The 21,369-nt window shown below is 47.5% G+C and overlaps 2 protein-coding genes and 3 long non-coding RNA genes across 7 annotated transcripts in view; 2 read left to right on the forward strand and 3 right to left on the reverse strand.

The window, feature by feature from the left end:
- The window catches only part of FOS (Fos proto-oncogene, AP-1 transcription factor subunit), a 2,696-nt gene extending 1,108 nt beyond the window's left edge, over positions 1-1,588 (forward strand). Inside the window, exons 2-3 of the mRNA XM_086893235.1 lie at positions 8-64; positions 187-1,588. Coding sequence (XP_086749361.1) covers positions 8-64; positions 187-804 — 675 coding nt within the window. The 3' untranslated portion in view covers positions 805-1,588. The remainder of the gene's footprint in view (positions 1-7; positions 65-186) is intronic.
- The window catches only part of LOC147652650 (uncharacterized), a 12,391-nt gene extending 8,318 nt beyond the window's left edge, over positions 1-4,073 (reverse strand). Inside the window, exon 1 of the long non-coding RNA XR_015288102.1 lies at positions 4,005-4,073. This is a non-coding gene — a long non-coding RNA (uncharacterized LOC147652650). The remainder of the gene's footprint in view (positions 1-4,004) is intronic.
- A 2,800-nt stretch (positions 4,074-6,873) lies between these two features.
- Positions 6,874-8,923, reverse strand: LOC147652651 (uncharacterized). The gene is made up of 2 exons (XR_015288104.1): positions 8,815-8,923; positions 6,874-8,213 (listed from the first exon to the last, which is right to left on the reverse strand). It is a non-coding gene; the product is annotated as an uncharacterized LOC147652651 (long non-coding RNA).
- A 614-nt stretch (positions 8,924-9,537) lies between these two features.
- JDP2 (Jun dimerization protein 2) overlaps positions 9,538-21,369 on the forward strand; it is a 47,136-nt gene continuing 35,304 nt past the window's right edge. The window contains exons 1-2 of one of the 3 annotated variants that reach the window (XM_086893351.1): positions 9,538-9,608; positions 11,330-11,405. The gene's annotated coding sequence lies outside the window, so the exon portion shown is untranslated. Of the gene's footprint in view, positions 9,609-11,329; positions 11,406-11,602; positions 11,913-16,159; positions 16,277-21,369 lie in introns of those variants that run through there. The other 2 variants (XM_086893350.1, XM_086893352.1) reach the window with 2 other exon arrangements.
- LOC147652652 (uncharacterized) lies at positions 9,899-12,480 on the reverse strand. The gene is made up of 2 exons (XR_015288103.1): positions 12,412-12,480; positions 9,899-11,969 (listed from the first exon to the last, which is right to left on the reverse strand). It is a non-coding gene; the product is annotated as an uncharacterized LOC147652652 (long non-coding RNA).

Consider the following 21,369-nt stretch of genomic DNA (forward strand, 5'->3'; position numbering starts at 1 on the left):
GAACAAGATGGCAGCGGCCAAGTGCCGCAACCGACGGCGGGAGCTCACCGACACGCTGCAGGCGGTAAGTCCTGCCCGGGAGGTGGCGGGGGAAGAGGGAGTACCCGGGGCGGGGATGACAGGAGGAAGGGGACTCCAGCTGGGAGTGATGCCGGCCCTGGCTGACAGCCTGCTCTCTCTTTGCAGGAGACCGACCAGCTGGAGGAGGAGAAGTCCGCGCTGCAGGCGGAGATTGCTAACCTGCTGAAGGAGAAGGAGAAGCTGGAGTTTATCCTGGCGGCCCACCGGCCCGCCTGCAAGATGCCCGAGGAGTTGTGCTTCTCCGAGGAGCTGGCAGCTGCCAGTGCTGCCTCCGCGCTGGACCTGGGCACCCCCAGCCCCCCTATGACCGAGGAGGCTGCCTTTGCTCTGCCGCTGATGCCTGAAGCGCCGCCGGCCGTGCCGCCCAAGGAGAGCAGCAGCGGCGGGCTGGAGCTCAAGGCTGAGCCCTTCGACGAGCTGCTCTTCTCCACGGGGCCGCGGGAGGCCTCCCGCTCTGTGCCCGACATGGACCTGCCTGGGGCCTCCTCCTTCTACCCGTCGGACTGGGAGTCGCTGACTGCCGGGACCAGCGGTGAGCTGGAGCCCCTCTGCACCCCTGTGGTGACCTGCACCCCGTGCCCCAGCACCTACACCTCCACCTTCGTCTTCACCTACCCCGAGGCAGAAGCCTTTCCCAGCTGCGCTGCCGCGCACCGGAAGGGCAGCAGCAGCAATGAGCCCTCGTCTGACTCCCTCAGCTCCCCCACCCTCCTGGCCTTGTGAAGGGCTCCAGCACTGACTGACCTGCTGGGCCCCCTCCCCTGCCCATGCACCCCCACGGACTTGCAGCTGTGCCCCATGGGGCTCCCCAGGCTTGGGGAGGGCCCTGCCACCGCCACCCCCTGTCTGGCCTGGTGCCCCGGGGCCTGGCAGAGCGTCATGCACCGAGGTCTCTTACCTCTTCCAGAGATGTAGCAAATCGCATGGAGTTTGTCTTGTCCCCAGTGGCCCATCCATGAGAGCTGGTAGTCTGTAGCATGTCCCACATGGCTGGGTAGGTGACTCCCTCCCCTCCTTAGTATCACTAGCATTAACTAATTAATCTCTTGGTTTTGAATAATTGGAATTTAACCTGGTGCTGGGTATCTCCAACTCGTATCTAGTGCAGCTGATTAACAATAACTACTGTGTTCCTGGCAATATCGTGTTCTGATGACTTAGCAATGACCCATCTTATGTGGGGGGAAAGAGACTCTATTTTATTTTCTAGTAGGTAGATAAATAGCTATATCCATGTACTGTAGTTCTACATTGATGTTCATTGTAACTTTACTGATCATGCATTGTTGAGGTGGTCTGAATGTTCTGACATAAGTTTTCCATGAAAACGTTTTTATTGTGTTTTTAATTTATTTATTAAGATGGATTCTCAGATATTTATATTTTTATTTTATTTTTTTCTACCTTGAGGTCTTTTTTGACATGTGGAAAGTGAATTTGGATGAAACTTAAGCATTGTTTGCTTATTATTGTTCAGAGACATTGTCAATAAAAGCATTTAAGTTGACTGCTGGAGCTGTCCTTGTGTTGCCTTTTGCACTTGTTTCTCTGTAACCTCAAAGGGGTTCCCTAGCCTCTAATTTTGTCTGGGCTTTATAAACTGCAGACAACTGCAATCTGCCTGAGGCCTAGGGTGCATCAGGATGGGAATACCATTTAGGCCAGCCCTGTCCTTGTCCTGGCACTAGTCAGGGCTGGCTGTGGTTACACCCATCCTGGTAGGCAGCAGGGTTGCTCCCTATGGCCTTTCCCAGCTGATCTGTCTGGGTCTGGTCCCCTTCTGTGTCTCTGTGTGTCACCTGCTGTGGCCTTTCACCAACCAGATGGAGGTCTTGCTGGGAAGGTGGTGAAAGGGCACCTCTAGGCTGGGGCCCACATGATCATTTCCATGTGCCTAACAGCCCAATTTTCTTCTCTCTGGGTGCCCCTGGATGTGGTCTGGTTCCTCTAGGAACCTCTGGCCTATCCTCTTTGGATGTGAGGGGAGGAGAAAGGCTTGTGCACTCATCAATTTGGGCTGAGTGGTATAAGGCAAACTACTGACTCTTCAGTTTCTATTAAAGCCAGCCAGGTCCTTAATGAATGAGTTATAGCAAATGGCACACACATTCTAGGAATGTACTGCCTCCTTGGGGTCTCTGAAAATGTGGTCTCTCCTGCAGCATTCCTTGAGAATGGCTGCTACCCTGTGTCTCCCCTGCTACTTGTGCAGTGAAATGTACTCTGCTGGGCAGGACAGCAGCTGGGCCAGATTATCCCTGCATGCAGAGTAGTGGTCTGCTCCCTCCTTCATGGCTACACAGGAAGGGTTGCCTGAAAGTGGTGAGGCCCCCCTGACAGCCTCCAGCCCTGTCACTCCAATTTGAGAACTCCTTTCTCAAGGTGAAAGTGAAGATGTCAGCTGTGCTGGCATGTGTGTCCAGCCAAAGGCCATCTTGACACCATGGTTTCAGGGAATCTTTGTAGGCAGGCATTGAGGGTCAGGTTTCTGTGAATCCACATTTCCTGGTCACTGCAGCAGGCTCTACTTTTTTCCACCCCTTCCCTAATCAGAACACACACAGGATGTATCTCACCTCAGCAGTGAGTATGGCAGCTCCATGACTTGCTCAACAAGGCCTGCCCTGTGTAAAAGCAAATATTACAAGTGCAGTTTCCCATCTTTCAACATTAATCTGTAGGCAGAGCTGACAAGTGATGAAGACTAATCCCACTTACTACTGAGAAGCAGCTACTTTCACGTTGCCACTTGAGTTTACACAGGCAACACCCAGGTGCAGCAAATGCACAGTAGCGCTGAACCATGAAGCAGTCATGTAGGTAGGAGGTGATGCTACAAGAGTCAGACTTATGTGACAGGTAACCCTGTGAAGTCACTAAATCTGGAATCACAATGTGCTGTCTTGCTGAAAGACCATCGAGTTCAGAGCTTAACAATTCAGGTCTCTGGGAGCCCATGAATGCTGCTGAAGTCACCAGACATTCAGCAGAGGCAGGAAGGAACAGGGGTCCACCAAGCCCCAAAATATCACACAGCTCCCTTAGAGTAGGTGGAGTGATCCTGGCCCCATTTTCTCCCATGATCACCAGACAGGCTAAAGCAAAATCAACAGCTAAATTCAGAGAGACAGCAGTCCTGCAACCTAACCAAGGCTTCTCTTTTTAACAGAAGTGATAGCAAGTGCCAAGTCTAAGTGTCAGTTTTGCATTTGTTACGCAAAGATGTCAGATTCAGGGGTGGCACTACATGAGACACGTTACGTCTAACCCCAGGCTCTAGCCTTACTCCTTGCCTTCAGCCACAAACAACCCAGAATTCAGGATGCGCTACATAAAATTTATGCTGTGTTATGAACATGATTTATCTGCTTCCTAGCATTGAGAATTATGTAGTCAAGTTGCACTTAAAAGAGGGGGCATCTTGCCACTATCTTCAGCTGAGGAATAATGCAGCAATCTCTGCCTGCAATGTGTTATAAGCACGTGCTTCAATTACAAGCTGTATCTGATACATCACACAGATACCAGCGCAAAGCTTTGTGAAACACAACAATGGAACGAGATAAGACAAGTAGGGAGCGCTCGTCTTATTTCTGACTCCTCCTGCGCTCCTGATCCTTCTGAGGACAGTAGTGTAATTAATTCTTAGAAATGCAACTGCAACACAACGCAAGGCACAGTGGAATTATTGTCACGAATTACAGAAAGCAGAGCTGTAAAACAACGTGAAGATCCTCAAACGCGTTTACAGCAGATTAAAGAGGGCTGCCCCGCACAGCAGTACCCGGCTACAGGAGGGTGTTGCGGCTCTCGGCGCTGACAGCAGCCGCAGTCCCGACACGCTCCTGTGCACACACACCGCCCGTCCCCCCGCCTGCGGCGCTCCAGCCCCCGGGCCGCGGCGGGGCGGCCGCTGCCGGTACCTGAGATCAGCGCGAGGTTCCCGAGTCGGGCCGGCCCCGGCGCGGCCCCGCGGGGCCCTCACGGCGGGCAGAGCGCGGCCCGCGCCCCTCCGCGCGCCCCGCCCCGCCGCGCCTGCGCGCGCCCGTGTTTACTGTTTGGTTGCCGGGGCGCCGCGCGCGGGCGCGCCAGGGACGTGACGTGACGTCCCGCTCCCCGCGGGGCCGCCGCGAGCCAGCGGCGTGACGCGCGCGCTTCCGGCCCTACCCATATATGGCAAGGCGGCGCCGGCGCGCTTCCCGTGCGGCGGGAAGGATCCGGAAGGCAGGGCGGGACGGACACCGGGACGGACACCGGGACGTGTTGCCCGGCCGCCGGCAGCCTCCCCGCGGCCGGCACACCGCTCCCTGCCTTGCCCCACCTGGCTCCTCGTAGGTAGCCCGGCCTCCGTTGCGCCTCCTCCGGCGCTCTGGGTGCCTTTGCGGGGTGAGGGGTCGGGAGAAGGAGCGGGGATTTCACGCCGCGCGGTGTTGAGTCCCAAGCCAGCCCACACGTAACGGTTTGTAGCTCTCGCTGTCCCTAACTGCGCTTCCGTGGCACCACCCGTCCACCTGGAAATCTCCACAGTCAGCTCTGAGCTGGAAGAATTGATCGGTGATGGTGGGAAAACAAAACAAAACAAAACAAAACAAAACAAAACGGCCCAGCCGCACCATAGCTGCTGTGAACGTGGCTGCAGTGTACCGAGTGACAGGCGCCTACATCCTTGAACATTTACTGCGCCAGTACTCGTGCCATGTATCTTTTTGTTACTTTTGGTTACTATTTTGTTACAAAAATCTGTCTCCTGCTTTCAGTCAAAACAGAACAGGAAGCTTGCCAGAAATGTTATCAGAGCCAGTGAAAAGTCAAAAAAAAAAGAAAAAAGAAGATTATTCAGAGGAGAGAAAAATTAAATTAGTGTTTTGCTCTGTGCTCACTTTAGAGGAACGTAAGAATATTCCTGTACTAATACTTGATTTTGTAAAAGATTTATCAGAAGATATGTCTCAAGCGGAAGGTCTGTAGAAAATGTAGTGAAACAAATGGCTAAAATAAAAAGCATCCAACAATTGGACTGCATTACATTCATCCAAGAGTTCTAAGAGAAGTCAAGACTTAAATAGCTGAGCTGCTTACTAATGGCTTTTGTGTAACATTGCATTTAGAAGGGCTTTGATAACAGAGAATGGAAAGATAGTTAATACACCAATAAACAAACAAACCAATCAAAACAAAAAAAAAAAAAAAAAAAAAAAAACAGCCTGAAAAGTTCTACAGAGCTGCTGAACAATGAGCTTGTATCAGCCAAGTTGGTGAAAATTTGAAGAGGTGAACTAGTGGGTGCAGGGAGAAGAAAATGGGGTACCATGAGAGCTGGCAGAGCCTTTCTAATGAGAACTCCTGGCCTTGCTGGGAGTCCTGTGAGGAGTCAGCAAAGCATGTGGACAAGAGACATTCTGATCTTTTCTACTTGGGTTTTTAAAAAGTATTCAACAAAATCTATGAGCAAAATCTTCTGAAGAAACTGTAGAATAAAGAAGTTTTCATGTGGATACATGACATTGCAGTAAAGACTGTAAGACAGAGGAAAAATATTTCTTATTTTTCTACATTTGTAGAATGAGTCAATATGGAAGGTTCCACAAGGATCTGAATTGGAGCCTGTGGACTGAGAGTAAAGGTAGTAAAATGTCACAATACAAAGCGAGTGGGTGGTACAATTTGATACATTTAAAGTGTTTTAAATGGAAGATAAACAATCTGTCTCAATCATACAGAAACAGCCTAGAAGCTGATTTATCCCTCGGGAACAAGATCTTGACATAATAGTTCTCTGAAAACCTCAGTTCAAGACTTGGTAAATGAGCAAATCAAGTGTTAGGAGATAAGAGCAAGAGAATAAAAGCAGAGAGTGTCATTATGGCCCAGGATTAATCCATGGTGTACCAGTGCTTTGAATGTTTTGTACAGTTCTGATCTTTAGAAGGACATAGAGCACTGTAAGAGGTTCAGACAAGTAGATAAATGTTAGGAAGTGTGGGACAGTTTCTAGGTCAGAAGCAGGTAAGTTAACTAGGACTCTTCAGCTTCACAGACACAAATCAGGGGAGGTTTCTTTCAGTGTAAGAATGATGTACAACAAGCAAAACTTGGGGAAATGTGGAATAAAACCAAACTTGACAAGGTGGCTAATTCCATGTTGTGGGTTCTTGTAGAAAATCTTTTGGCCTGATTTTGATACTACAAGGGTTTGGGGGGTTTTTTTGACATGAAAAATCCAGAAAATTATCATAAATAAAAGCTAGTGAGGACTATTAAATACACATATATCCCCTTTGGCTGTGCAAATCCTGATTTTGAAATTTCTGGGGCCTTAGGGAATTCTGTGATGAGGCAACACTACACACTGACCACTGACTTTGTCCTTACTACTTTCTTCGGGTGCTTGCTACCAGGCAGTGTCAGAAGACTGTGGCTGGTAAGAGAGGGGCAAAAGCTGTGCTTGATTTCATCAAATATGACTATTTCTATGTGGCCTTGTAGGGATTTAGCTGAACTTTCACTCTTTCCTGTGCTTCCATATTGTAATGGTGTTTGAAATTTGTTTAAGTTACCAGAAGATGTGATCTCATATGTCCGTGCACCTTATCTGTTCAGATCTTTTGCTGATAAGGTTGTTCTTTGGAGCTGCATCCGGCAGCACTTCCAGGCAGAGGTAGGCTGGTGATCCAGTGAGGTGCTGAAGTGAAACCAACAACACCCATTCTTATTTGGAAACAGCGGATGTTCACAAGGGACCTGGATGTTATATCAACAGGATATCATGGGAAAACAAAAGAAGGCTGTAACTAGCATGTGGACTATATATCTTTATTTCCAATTAAGGAGCTCTTGTTCTGCGGTGTGGTGTCCTGTCCCCTGCCAACCCCTGGCAGCTTTAGTCTGCACAACAGATTTTCAGCTCTTCTTCACTGATTAGATTTGAGCTCTGTTTTTATATAAATGTTTTGCAACTTGGTCTGTTGGCTATGGACAACCAGCTGCAACATTAAAGGAATAATTTTAATTCTGATTGCATCGCATCTTCCACTTGGTAAGGACTGAGTGCTTTTTAAATAGCCCATCTTGAATCTTCTCATGCTCGGGAAGAAGGGAAGAGAAACCATCTCATAAAATAGTATTTATTTAGTTTTGTTTGCAAAATTAAATATTTTCCCCAAATAGGTAATGGTATTGTAAAGGCCATAAAATACAGTGGCAGTGTAAGTCTTTAAGCATATAATCAGGAAGGTTCACGGAATTCAGATAGTGAGAGGGCATTTAGGTTTTTAAATAAAACATTATTTTGACACTGCTTTGAAGTATATTGAGTGCTTCAGCCTGAGATTGATGAAATTCCTGCTATGAAGCATTTGAATTCTAATTGCAGGAAAAATAACAGTTGCCAGTAGCACACTGTAGACAAGGACAAGCTCTGTTACAGCATTTAAGCATGTGGTATGGCAGTTGAATTAAAATAGCAACGTAACCTAATGATGTGTCACTAACCTCGAGGACACCAGGGAAGATAAAACAAAGTAATTTGCTGTCATTACATAAGAACTGAGTACAAAGCCAAGAATGGGGTTTCCGGCACTGATAAGGCTTTCACTCCAAGACTTTCAAAGAATTCAGCTCTTCAAACCTTTAACTATTCATGGGCCTCTCGGATCCTCCCATCCTCTTCATTCTCTTCCCTCCCCCCCCACCCCAAGCAACATAGCTGTGGTTTTTTTGCTGCTATCTGTCAGCAATTTCCAGGTATCACAAGCTTGGGTCCCTTGGCTATGCCTGTATTGCTGAATCAAAGAGGGTAGGAATCAAGTTTAGGTATTTGTTTCCTGTTTTCCACTGTGCTCTACTATACAGTAATAATTCTGGTTTCTGGAACAGTCTTGGCATGTGTCAACCAGCAATCTCCAAGATGATGGGTTGGGTGTAGTTTAAAGGGTAGCATGTGTCCAATGAGCAGTGAGCAAGACTCTGTGAGACTGGACCCCCTCCACTTTTCTGGGTGATCCAGTAACATTCCAGCAAGTTTCATACTGTCAAACTCACCTCTATGCTGTGACTTATGACAAGTCCTTTAGCTTCCTGTTCTAAGTCATCCCCCTGAGCTACGGCACAAGCTCTCCTTTATTAAAATCTACCTGTTTGAAATAAAACTCCTGAAATAATACTTATTTAAGACCACGTGTAGTTGGGGGTGACCACCAGCCAGGTGCTGTGTAGTGTGGATGTGGTGAGTGGACTGCCCAGCTCTTCCACCACAGAAAAGCTCCTGGCCCAGCTTCACTTGGCATTGTAGATGCTGCCTGTGTCAGGCTATAAACAAACTCTGGCAGGTTAGAGGATTTACCTTGTTGTAAGTGTTGTGTAACATGTTCAGTGCTCCAAAAGGAATCCCGATGACTGCAGTGTTTGATAAATTATCTCCAAATTATCCTAAATATGGGGTGGGGTTTAAGGGAAACATGAACTGATGTTTTTCACTGAATGGCAGATATGTAACCATAATTGGTGGGAAACATGGTGAAATAACAGACATGGAAACATGTTATTCTGCCTGGATGTGTATTTGTTTAGGTCTGGGAGCTAAGTCAAGGGGCATGGCAAGCTGATAGGATGGTTTCCACACTTTAAGAACCACAAAATAATAGTCACATGAGCTACCTATGCCTCATCCCTCAGAAAGGATGATCCGGATTGGGAACATTTATTTGAGAAAAGTTTTATCCATTTTCTACATACCTTTAAGTTCCAAGGGCAAATCCTTCACTGGATCTTAGCCGCAACACATTTAGTCAAGACCTAATGAAATTCCTTTTGTTGTTGTTTTATTCCTTATTGCAGAAAGGCACTACAGGAATGCAAGACTCTTGCTCATTACACCAGAATAGTATTAACATGCCTTCTTCATAAACCTGCCATATAGTCACATGTCACTAACATAAGTCAAGATTTGCCAAGAAAGGTTTAGCACTTCGGTATTGGGTTGGTTTTTTTCCATATTTTTTTAGAACCTATAATTTGAGAAAGATTTTACTGTGCAAGCATTTTCATGCCAAAACAAATGCAACTTATTTGCTTATTCCTTATAGAGTAGGTAAGGATGGTTCTGGAACCAATGAGATGGTTCTGGAATGGTGATACTTCTGTCTTTGCAGTAATAGTGCCAAGCTATTCCATTTGCTGGATATATGGAATAGAGTGTAACTCCATGCAGTCAAACTGAGCAAAATCTCCTTTTTCCAAATCACTTTACCACCAAAGTCAGCAATCTTTTTCCACTCTGTGCCACTTTGTCACTTGCTGTTACATCATCAGAGAGTAACTGTAGCTGAAGGCCTAAACATTGGTTGGGTACATGTGAGAATGATTATCATAGCTAACTTAAGGCACGTGTAGTAGCACAGGGAATGACCTCACAGCTTCCAATCTTGTAATAAATATAGCTTAATTACTGGATATTGCATGACAGCTTGTGCCCTGCAGGTGATTGGGCACAGAACGTGGTAAAGACCAGCTCTGACTCTTAAGCAAAGGTTTGTATTTCCTTTTAAGGTACATTATGCACTGAAATAATCTTCTGTGTTTAAGAGAATGAAGTATTTATTATATCATGATTTCCACCTGAGGATTTTGGAGCTCCTTTTGGGCATTAATAATTGAAGTGTTCTGTTCTAGTTTGCAGCTTACCATGAACCACTGAAAGCAGCATCTGACCACTTTCCCATTAACCTCAAAAGTGACTAATAAGCAAATGTGTGGTTTGTTCCCCTCTCCCCAGTGGATTTTGTGTTGCAGTGTGTTTGTGCTACAGGTGTTAGCAGCATAGCTTGCAGTCTGAACTGGCAGGTACTGAAGGTACTGTAGCCCTTAGGGAGCTCATTCTCCAGATTTTGGAAAGTTGTGTCCCTTGCAAAGGCCAATATTACTTCAGTGAAGCTACCGTTTCAGAAGATCTTAAGTCAATCTTCATATGTGGTCCTGTTATCTTGTCTGCTCTCATTCATGTAATTCTGTTTTATTCCTGGCTTGTACACAGTTACTTGTCTGACCTCTCAATTGAATGGTTCAGGAAGTTACACTGGCACAACAAATGTATTAATGTGGGAGAGTTAGGCTGCCCTGAATTCCTGACCAAAGTTACTTCACAACCAGTCAAGTCCTGTAGCTGACAGAATTGTATAAACTCCTGTGGAACAGCATATCCAGGACCTAAGAGATTTGTCTAAGTTCAGTTTGGAGTGCTCAGTCTCAGAGCATTCACTAAAATCCTTATGTTTTACCTTGAAAGTGGTCAGACGCTGGAGCATGTCACCTGGAGAGGCTGTAAAACCTCAGCCCTGGAGGTAATCAAAACTTGACTGGCTGAGGCCCTGAGCCACCCACTCTAACTGACTCTGCTTCGAGCAGGGATGGGAAGGGTGGCATTCAGAGACCCCTTCCAACTTTTGTTGATGCACTGAGTGTATGAATGGCTGGGTCAGCCATTGTGTCTCTGTTGCATCACGGAGAGCCAAGTAATGCCTTGGTGGTGTGTGTGGAAGCTGCTGAGTGGTAGCACAAAGGGTTTGTGGCAAGCAACTACTCCAGATCTATGAAATGTCTCTATGTATATGTATGAGCAGCTCTAAGATCTGAATATCATGCTCTGACAGATCTAACTAGCAATTTAAACTACTATCTTTGCTGTCTACAGTGTGTTGCTAGGTCTCTTGGGTGACAGCCTGTGCTGTACCCTTGCCCATGGCCTAATAGAGCTATTAGCTAACCAAATGACTGAGGAAAGGGGCTTGTGCAAAGCTCCTTGATGCCCAGTGACAAGGACTGATGTTCCCATTCTTCTGCCTCCCCTGGAACAGGTGTGTTAGCCCAGGACAGGAGAGCAGGGTGGAGAGACTAAGATGGGCATGCCTGCAACCACCCCAGTCATAGTCATCCACCCCAATTAGACCCCTGAGGCAGCTCTTCTAAGCTCAGCCACCTCTAAACCCAGAGTTTTGGGATCACAAGGCATCCATTTACTGGAAGGTTTCTTTTTGTCCTGTGTCTGATTTTCCATACATGTCATTTATGAATAAAGTTCTATAGTTTAAATCAACATGCTACGTAAAAAAAAAAAGTAATTTATACTAGAACTGACAGCAGATGCAAATGTCTTTGTGGCCTTGGTGCTCATTTGCACAATGGTTGTGGGCACTATCCTGAGCTGTAGCAAAGCTGACCAGTAAAATGGCCCACGTCTCCTGGGTTTTGGCAGGTCTGTTGTCAGTGGAAGAGTCTTGATGCTTCTTGGGATTTCATCATCATCCCAGTGCCTGGAGTCATGTGGTTATGTAAGAATTTAAATTTCGGTTTTTGTTAAGCATGTGTGTTTATATCTCGAGATCAAGGAGGACAGTTGGGCAATATGAACCTTGTAGCCCCAGACCCTTGAAGCAACAAGCAATGTCCAGAGCCGACAGCAGCAATATCGGGAAGATCTCGGGAGTTCATCTGCTATTGGGGATCAGGCTCGTGGGCTGGCACCCGTGGGTGCAGCCAGCTGGCCAGCCCCTCCGCCCGACCCTCCGGCTATAGGAAACGCCCCGGCCTCTTCGTCCCTTGGCCAGGTCCCCGAGAGAGTGGCTACCCGCGCTCTCCCGTATCTGCTCGGCTCTGGCGTCCCCACGGCGGCTCCCGGCCCTGTCCCGTGCCCGGGGGTCGCATCCCACCGTGCCCTTCCTTGGCCGGAGCCTGGCCGAGGCCCCTTCCCGCTTCCCCGGGCTGGGCATTCACAACTTCAGCGCTGGGCGGTTCCGGCAAGTGTCTGCAGCCTTGCAGGAATGCTGCTCGTCGGGTGGGTAAGTCCTCATTCCTCGCCTTTCACTGCTCCCTGCTGGTCTCCGGGAAGCTGAGCACTGGGGGAGAAAGGCAAAGTAGTCCCAGCTGAGGAGTATTGGATCGGGGTGCTGTGACCCCAGAGGTCCTTAGTCCAGCCGCCGGCTCGAAGCAGGTCCAACCAGAGTGTGTTGCTCGCCGTGTTAGCCAGTGTGATTTCGGATATCCCTGGGAATGGGGTTTCTACAACGTTTCTGGGCTACTTGGTCTAGTGTTTGATTAGTCTTATGGGAAACAATCAGGATCTTGGGGACATATTTGGGACATTTTTGGGGACAAAGCGTTAGTGTTTTGTTGCTGCTTTCACAAACTTTTTGCAAATGCCAAACACTTTTTCAGTGAAGCAGCTCCTCAGCCAGGTGGCACCCAGTACTGTTTTATGGAGTTATTCTGTCCCAGGCAAGGGAGTCACATTTGATTATTTTTTCCATGAAATTGTTATTACCCATTCCTCCAGCTTACTTGGATTTCTCCAAGTGTTAGCACTGCTCTCCAAGCATGTCAGACACTACTCCTGATTTGGTGTTGTGTGTGAATTTGCTGTTTGTAAGCTTTGTTACACCGTTCAGGGTGTTACTAAGGACATCATAGTGTACTGACCTTTAAGAGATGCCACTAGAGTCCACTGGTTGTCACTTGGACTTTGTACTGATGACTGACTTTGAGTGTGGTTGATCCAGGCAGTTTCCAACCCACATGGGGCAAATATGTGCTTATCTCACTAATTTGTGTCTAAGCTTAGTTGTTGGGGTAGGTGGCATATAATCAGGCACTTAACTAAAGTAAGTCATTGGCTCAATCAGAACCAAAGAGCTGATGCTCCAGTGCAGCAGTCTACTTTGCCAGGACCCTCTAGGGTCTCTCCAAAAAACCTCTTTCCTAGTCGCTCACCTGATCCCATCTGCACTGACACTGCTCTCAGGCTGCCCTCCTTCCTCTCACCGATCTGCCAAGCCTCACAAGGGTGCTTCCTGGGGCAGGACCAAGTAGGCAGGTAGACTTTTCATGGGACGGACAGGTTGTTGATACATGGCCAGACTTGCTCTCAGAGTCATTTGCCTTGCTGTGTATCTACTGTGCAGTCTGATAATTGAAATACCTTTTGATGAAATCTTGTTCTTAATCCTCTCAAATATGTACATGTGCTGATATTGAGTCTAGTTTATCTAATGAAGCTTTGGATAGAGTGGTCTCTTCCTGTAAACATCATATAGACCAGGGGCCTGGCAACCTCTTATCAGATTTTGCCCTAGGAAATAGTAAAAAGTCAGAGAGATTGTAAAGTGGGATCTGGCAGAGGCTGTGGGGCTGGGATCTGGCACTTGTTAGAAGTGCTGAAGACTAAAGCACACCACACAAGGGGCTTGGACTACCACAGGCTATGCTAGTCAGGAGAAGAGCCTTGCTTTTGTTTATTTTACTGTGTTTTGACTCTTTGTGTTCTGCAGGAAGAATTTAAAGAGATTATGGGTTAAGCCTGTCTTGGGCCAGTCAACTGAATGGCTGACAGAGACTAGATCCGGGAAAGGGGTGTCTTGCTGTAATCACTATGCTGGATGTTCAGGTGGCACTGAGGCTGAAGGGTTCACAGGAGGCTGTTAGGTCTTCAGTTTCTAAGGCAGTTCCTGAAATAGTCATTCTAGTTGTTTTTCTTTTCTTGCTCTCATTGAGGAGACATGTACAGGTTTAAGCTAATCTGTTATCTTGCCTTCCCTTGTACCTAACAAGCTGCTATGTCCAGTTGCTCAACATGCCAGATCAGAGACCTAACCCTGAGTAGTTTGAGATACAATGCCTTTGTTGCACTTGTTTGGGTTGATTGGTGGTTTGTGTTCTGTCTCCAGAGAGGCCCATGGAGGTCTCTCTTCAAAAACAACATAACCACTTTCATTATTTTATTTTCTTGCTGAGGACCATCTTTCTTCACCACTACCTGCTGACTTTCTGCATCTTGATGGCAGAGCAGTATGGTCTGCTGCAGTCATTGCAGCCAGACAACGATTGCAGTAGTTGCAGCCATGCAATAGAAGTTGCCACTGTTACACTTGCGGTAGTGAATAATTACCTGAGCACTTATTCAGCTACAGAGCCTCACCTGTCTTACACTCAGCTCTGCTCTCAAGTTCTTCAGAATAAAAATGGAGGCATGGTGAAAAATACAGGCAGTAACAAATTCTGCCTCTTATTTTGTTGACACTGGGGCATTTTGTTGTGCTGAGTTACCTTGTGAGGGTAATAGTCCTTGAGAAATTGTCTTCCTCTCCTGAGGAATGTCAGGCATATTCCCGACCTTACCTTTGGGAACACTGTCATTGGAGTTGCCAAGCTATGTATGCAGAACTACCCTAGTAACTCTGAAGGAGCTGGCTTTGCTGAGCAGGTTTAATACCTGCAGTACCTAAGGAGCCTCATGTGTTTGCTGAGCCTGACAGGAAAGTCCTTCTGCTCCTGCTAATGGCCTCTGCCCAAATCCCTCGGTACATGAGCTAGCTCCTGTCAGAGCTGGAGAGGCTGGGTGAGTCCAGCCAGGTGTTTGGCTAATGCTTTACATGGAACAAGCTTTCCCTTTGCTTCCCTGTACCCTGCAAACTTTCTGCTGACAGGCAAGATATTAAAATAAAAACTGTGTGGCCCCTATTGATTCTACCCAAGGCTTTTCTTTTTTTTTTCCTGTGGAAGCCTGACACGCAAAGTCTTGCACTGTGCCTTTCAAATCAGGCTCTGGATCAAGTCTTGCAAAGATTGTGTGCAGCTGCAAGATTGCTGGAGGGGTTTTTATCCTCACATCAGATGGAGTTGGGGCAAAAAAAACCCCAGCCAAACCAAAACAAGGGTAAATCACAGAGCCAGCAACTTTCTTGGCATTTATGGGATTGTGGCTCCTCCTGCCCCTCCGGCCTTCAGAAATGTACTTGGCAAAGCTGCCCGCATAGAAAAACAAATGCTTCCCAAACCAAAACAGAGTTGGGTGTTGGTAGTGAATGGGCCAACACTGCGTGCTGGCGTCATCTCTGCCCACTGCCAGCATGTTGTCATAGGAACAGCTGGATTATTTTACAATCCAGCTGTGGAGCCAATTCTCCAAAGGAGTAGCCTGGAGGGAGGGGAGAGGGGCAGGCAGAAGGCAGCACTGCTGTATTTTCTGGTAACTGGAGGGAGGAGGAGGATTATTAATGGAGAGAGGGAGGGAAGGGTTACCAGTGAACGGCATCTATCATAGCCTGAAACCGCAACTAGTCATAAGTGACTGCTATTAGCTGCATCTGGGAATTACAGGCTGCTCTGTGGTTGTGAGGGAAACGGCAAATCTTTTTGTGTTAAGGCTGATAATGCGTCTCACAGCTTGCTGTCCTGCAGAGACCGTGACTTGCCAGCTGTGGGGAGTGCTGTGCACCTGTACAGGTTCCCACCACCCCAGAAATTTGTAGCTGATCAATTCATGGGTGTTAGCTTATCACAGAAATGATTCATCACTGTTTCCCTTGCCCTCTTTGCCATGTTTGTTTCCCCGTTTTCTTTCTGGAAGCTCTTTGGATCCTGTTTTGAGGCTGCATAGCAATGAGGGCATTGTAGGTGCCTAAGTTGAGGTTTAGTCTTTGTGCTGGTGGAGGCTGTCATACAAAAGTGAACACTCTTGGTCCGATGGCAGAATGTTTGCTCTTCAAGGGAACTCCAGGCCTTGCGGTTTAGCAAATCACTCTGATTTGGGGCTTGATGAGTACCCACAACGAAGATTTGATGACAAAAGCCAGGAACCTGCAGCGGCTGGGAGAACAAAGCCCTTTGCTCTGATACAACTGGGCCTGCTGCTCTTCTGAAAGAAGAGTCCAGGCAGAAGGAATTTGTCTGTCTGCAGAGTGCTCCCGGCCCAGGGAGAAGTGAGAGGAGGCAGGGAGGCTTGTCTGGAGGCGGCGGCGTTGGCATGTCACTGCCGTGCGGTGTCCGGGGCCCGGGCCGCCATCCCGTTGTACCCCGCTCGCTGCGGCCCGAGGCCCGCGCGGTGGCGGTGGCGGTGGCGGTGGCGGTGGCGGTGGCGGTGGCGGTGGCGGTGGCGGTGGCGGTGGCGGTGGCGTGGCGGTGGCGGTGGCGGTGGCGGTGGCGGTGGCGGTGGCGGTGGCGGTGGCGGTGGCGGCGCGGCCGGCAGAGGGCGCCGGCGGCGGCGCGGCCTGGCCCGGGCTGCTGCGGCGGGCCCGGAACCGCAGCTGCTGGCACGGCCGGGACGCGGCCTGAGGGTGCGCTGCAGCCCGGCTTGGCTCCAGCGCTCCCTCCGCCAGTCACTGGGAGGGATGTCCGAGCAAGAGCTGGCCAGGCGTCATTGCCGGGACAGGTGAATTAACCTTGCTTTCCCCTTGCCAAACCATCTGGCTGCTCTGATAAGCCTGACTGGCCCTGGAGACGCCTTCCCTCTGTTTACAGATGACGGCAGGTTGGGGGGAGTGTTGATTTGCTGCAGGTTAGGAAGGCGCTAACAGGCTGGATTGATGGGCTGAGGCCAATGGTACAAGGTTTGACAACGTCAAGTGCCAGGTCCTGCACTTGGGCCACAAGAGCCCCAGGCAGTGCTACAGGCTGGGGGCAGAATGGCTGGAAAGCTGCTTGGCAGAAAAGGGCCTGTATGTGCTGGTCAGCAGCAGCTGAACGTGAGCCAGCGTGTGCCCAGGTGGTCAAGAAGGCCAGTGGCACCCTGACTTATGTCAGAAATAGTGTGGCCAGCAGGACCGGGACAGGGATTGTCTCCCTGTACTTGGCACTGGTGAGGCCACGCCTTGAGTCATGTGTCAAATTTGGACCCCTCACAACAGGAGGTACATTGAGGTGCTCCAGCATATCCAGAGAAGGGCAGTGGAGCTGGTGAAGGGTCTGGAGCACAAGTCCTACGAGAAGCACCTGAAGGAGCTGGGGTTGTTTAGCTTGGAGAAAAGGAGGTTCAAGGGAGACGTTTTTGCTATCTACAGTGACTGGAAAGCAGGTCATAGTGAGCTGGGGGGTCAGCCTCCTCTCCCAGGTAACAGGTGATAGGACAAGAGGAAACAACCTCAAGTTACACCATGGGAGATTTAGATTGGGTGTTGGGAAAATTTCTTCACCAAAAAGGTTGTCAAGCATTGGAACAGGCTGCTTAGGGAAATGTTAGAATCACCATCCTTGGAGGTATTTACAGGACATGTAGGTATGGGATTTAGGGACATGGTTTAGTGGTGGACTTGGCAGTGTTTGGTTTATAGTTGGACTTGATGATCTTAAGGGTCTTTTCCAGCCTAAACAATTCCGATTCTTACACGCAGTTTTTGCCAGAGCTGGAAGGGCAGGTCCAGTTCTATTCCTTGATTTTGAAGTGATGAGTGTGTGACAGATAAGAACCACAGAATGCCAGTGAGCTTAGAAGGCTCTCACATAGTGATTTTGCCCTTTGTCAGAGCTCAGAAAATATACTGAGCTTTTCTCCATACTTCACTTGGCATTTTTGTTTCTCTCATGCATGAGTTGATGCTGTATGTGCAGACTAGGTTCTAGGAGAGATTTGAAAGGGCAATTCCTGTTCTGTACCTTATTGGTTCTTAACATTTGAATTAAATACAAGTCATATTTGCAAAGAAGTATTTTAGGCACTGCAGTACCTTCTTCCATCCCTCCTTTTGCCATTCTTCTGGCTCCTCCCAGTGGTCTCTGTTGACCCTGCCAGTGAAGACTTGCAGTCCCCTTTAGGGGCACAGTTGGTAGGACCTTGAGTATTCACATGCAATGCACAGCTTTCTGCATGTGTGCTTCTTTACCAACACATCTCCAAACCTGTGAGAGAAGCTCCAGTGAGAACTGGCAGCTTTTAAGTTATTTTCAGGATTTGGACTTACTAGTGAAGACACCTGTTTGAAGAAAAATACTTCTGGGCCTTTTTAGTAGCACAGTTCTGGACTTGGCTCCTGTTTTAAAGGATTTATTTGCAGATGAAAATAGCAGATGAAAAGATTGTAAAATATACAAAGAAAATGCTTTGCATGGTATATAAACTGCCACTTCAGTTAATTCCACATTTTTGAGGAGATAGAGAGATTCCTCTTTTCTCATTTTATTTTTGGTCTCTACTGCTTTGGGGACATGTTTAAGGAGGCACACTGCAGGCAGTGACTAATGAAGTGTCTCAGATGTCTTTCCATGATAAGACAGTCACCAGTGTGGAAAATACTGCACTTCTTCTGAGGGGAATTTTGTCTCTTGCTTTCTGCTGTAAGGAACCTACTTTCCTGTTCTTCTTTATTTTAGGCTTCAGCACAGAAGGAAGATTTAGGGGGTTTTAGGCAAGTCAGAAGGACCGTTTTTTTCTAGAGCTTCAGCAGCTTCTCATCTGCTGCTTCTCAGCACTGTGGTGCTGAGGTAGACTTTCTTTCCAAGTTATCCCCAGTCTCAGCTGTTACGTATTTACCTGGCTTCATCTCCCATGCAGCCTGTCACCCTGGCCTTGTGCCATCGCTTGGTAAGACTCGCCAGCTCTGTGGCTGTTGTGGCAAATCTGTTGAGCTGAGTGTTTTGGCCAGAGCAGTGGCACAAGTCACTGCGGTGCAACAATGGCAGCGCAGCACGGAGCCTGCTGATACGCAGATAGGCAGCTGTTTCCAGTGCATGGATCATCTCTCGTGGTGTGTGTAATGACAGCAGCAATTGCTGCTCCCTAAGTTTTGCAGGGATGCAATGTAGGATCTCTGGTTGCTTGTGATATAGCTGTATGGAGTTTTTACTTTTCAAAAGGTTGGTGTTGATAGGTAACAGAACTGTCCACCAGTAGAAATTACTGAAGAGGAGATATGGAAACTGGGGCAGAATATGGGAAGGAAGTAGAAAGAAGAAAATAAAATTAATACAGGGTAAGTGTGGGAGGGAATGGGAGGTGGGACATTGGCTTTTACAGGGAGCTATTAGTGTGAGTCCAGGGAGGAATAGCTGAGAATGGTCCTGTGGAATTACTGGATCCATGTCGGTACTTTGAGCGTGCTATATGGTGGCTGGAACCCAGCTCTGCTCCAGGAGTTCCCCAGCAGTTAGAGGTCCCTGGTAAGGTGAACCAAGACCTTTAAATGAGGCAATCAGCACCCAGGCTGCTGTGCCACTGCTCCTGCCAGTGGTGCTTGTGATGCCAGTGTGGGAAACATGCAGAGTTAGAGCATGCTGCTGCCCAGCTTGCCCAGCTCCTTCTGTCTTTCAGGTTCTTTCTCTTCTTAAATGGTCCTGTGTGATGCACTTGTGGCCAATGATGGATCCTATGCTTAATGCTGCATTCTCAGAAAAAAAAGCAGTTCAGCACTGAGCCAGTGCTTAGCTGCACTCTCAAGCAGAACTGCCCTTGCAAAAATGAGCTCCAGGCACTCCAGTGCATTGTTTGACTTGGGGTTTCCCGGACTCCTGTGTATGAGACTCTCTTGTGAGGAGTCCAAATATTATTTTTTTTAAAAAAGGTCATTAAAAGACAGTCCTGCAGGACCCCTGAATGTGTTTGTTGTCTTGAACTGCAAACATAGGTAGATGAGATGTTGCTGGGTCTTGGCATTTGGTTCCCATCCAATCATCAAGTCTACCATTGACCTTCAAGTTGTTAGGCATTAAAAAATAATAATTTATCATATCAGAGTTGATTCCGCTTCCTCTGACTCCAAGAGTTTTTCTGCTTGCAAGCAGTTTCTGCATCTACATTTCAGTTTCCTAAGTTAGGCTTCAGGGTTTTGGTTTTGGTGGTTTTTTGTTTGTTGTTCTTTTTGGGTTTTTTTTGTAAGGAAACATGATCAGGTCAGTTTTGACCCTCTGGTCTAGTCATTAGCTAGTAGCAAACCTATTGGAATCACTTGATAATAAAAAAAATAAGTGATCAAATTAAGATTTTTAGACTCCTTCAAAAAAATCAAACATGCCTTTGCTCATCATGCTTACAATCTTGGTATTGCAGTCATGAAATCCTGTCAAGGAGAAAGGCTTAAAAGTACGGAAAAATATGAAACTAATTAGCTTGCTGTCATTGTCCAAGCTGAATGATGTGCTGAAAGAAAATAAACATTCACAGTGAAACACAGCATGGAACTAAACAAATTCTTTTAGCTTTAGTAATAATCTGTAGGGCTTCCTTGCTAAAATAATGACTAGAGAATTTTTTATTTTAAAGCTGGGTTTGTGCTCTGACACCATCACCGCTGAAGCTGCACAGTTCACCATGGACCTGCTCTCGCCAGAGAGGTCACCCTGGACTCTCCCTCTCCTGTCAAAGTGTTTCTTTTTGCAGGCAATCATGATAGCTGCATGTGTTGACTAAGCATGCAGCTGCACACATAGTTTTTGATTTTGGATCCCTGCCTTTTAAAGATGAGGCTATGAGTGATTATGGTTTTTAAATTTGCTTTGGAGCTAGTATGATCCCTGAGAGTGCCTTCATCTCCAGAAGTAGCTGGTCAATGGATTTGTCTTTAGATAAAGAAATTTCTATACTCTGGCCTGAGTGGAACTTGTCAGCTGCAGGAAGGATTGTAGCTGCAGTTATGTGTGCTGTGAAGTTTCCAAGATTCCCATCGCCACCCTCGTTTAAACATCCCCCAGCCCTGCTATAAACAAGTGAGAGACACTCACCCTGCACCCTGGCTATGAGCCAGGGATATCAGAGCTCTGGCTGAAGACAGAAGGGGAGAACAGAAAATAGTGTCAACTCGTGAATCATCTCAGTGAGGATCAACACCCACCATTAGCAAAACTAGACAAACCTGGGGTTGCTGCTGAATAAGCAGTTTATTTTTTGTCCATATTACAATGTGCAAGCGAACTGGAAAGGCAGTAAAGCACCAGTAGCAGACAGCTGCCTGTGCTTCATGCACAAAGGGCACCTTCTTGGCCTGTCCTGTTGCAGCAAGATACCTGTAGGGTTGTGGATGTAGTGTATGAGGCTCTTGGCTGGTTTTGGATGTTTTCCTAAGGTGACAAAGTTTTTGTAATCATGCTGTTTACCATGGGGCCCTTCTGCCAACTTTTGAACATGTGGAACAGTCTCAACCAAATTTGAGAGAAGAGCAGAAATTCCCAAGATTGTAACCTTTATACAGGTTTTGTGAAGTTCTGCAGGTGGACAGAAGAATCAGGCCTGGTCCAGTGCCATGCCATGGAAAAGACATGGAGAGTGCAGCTGGTTTGGACCCTGGTCTGGCACCTGTGTCCAGGGATGTACAGACACCCTGTGTATGCAGGGTGTGTATGTTAGTATCACAGCCAGCACACACACGCATCAGAACTAGCTGGAACTGGCAATGGGAAAGGTGGGAAGAGGAAGCCAGGATTAATGTCATGTGGGAGAGGTGTTCAAAGGCAGGGGACACCAGTGTGGAAATTGGTTCACCTGATGTTTTCTTCTTTTCCAAGATCCTTATCTAGACTGGCTTGTGCTTCTTAATACTG

The sequence above is a fragment of the Cyanistes caeruleus genome, chromosome 6, assembly GCF_971803275.1.
Source record: "Cyanistes caeruleus chromosome 6, bCyaCae1.hap1.1, whole genome shotgun sequence".
In the NCBI taxonomy this organism is placed as follows: Eukaryota; Metazoa; Chordata; class Aves; order Passeriformes; family Paridae; genus Cyanistes; species Cyanistes caeruleus.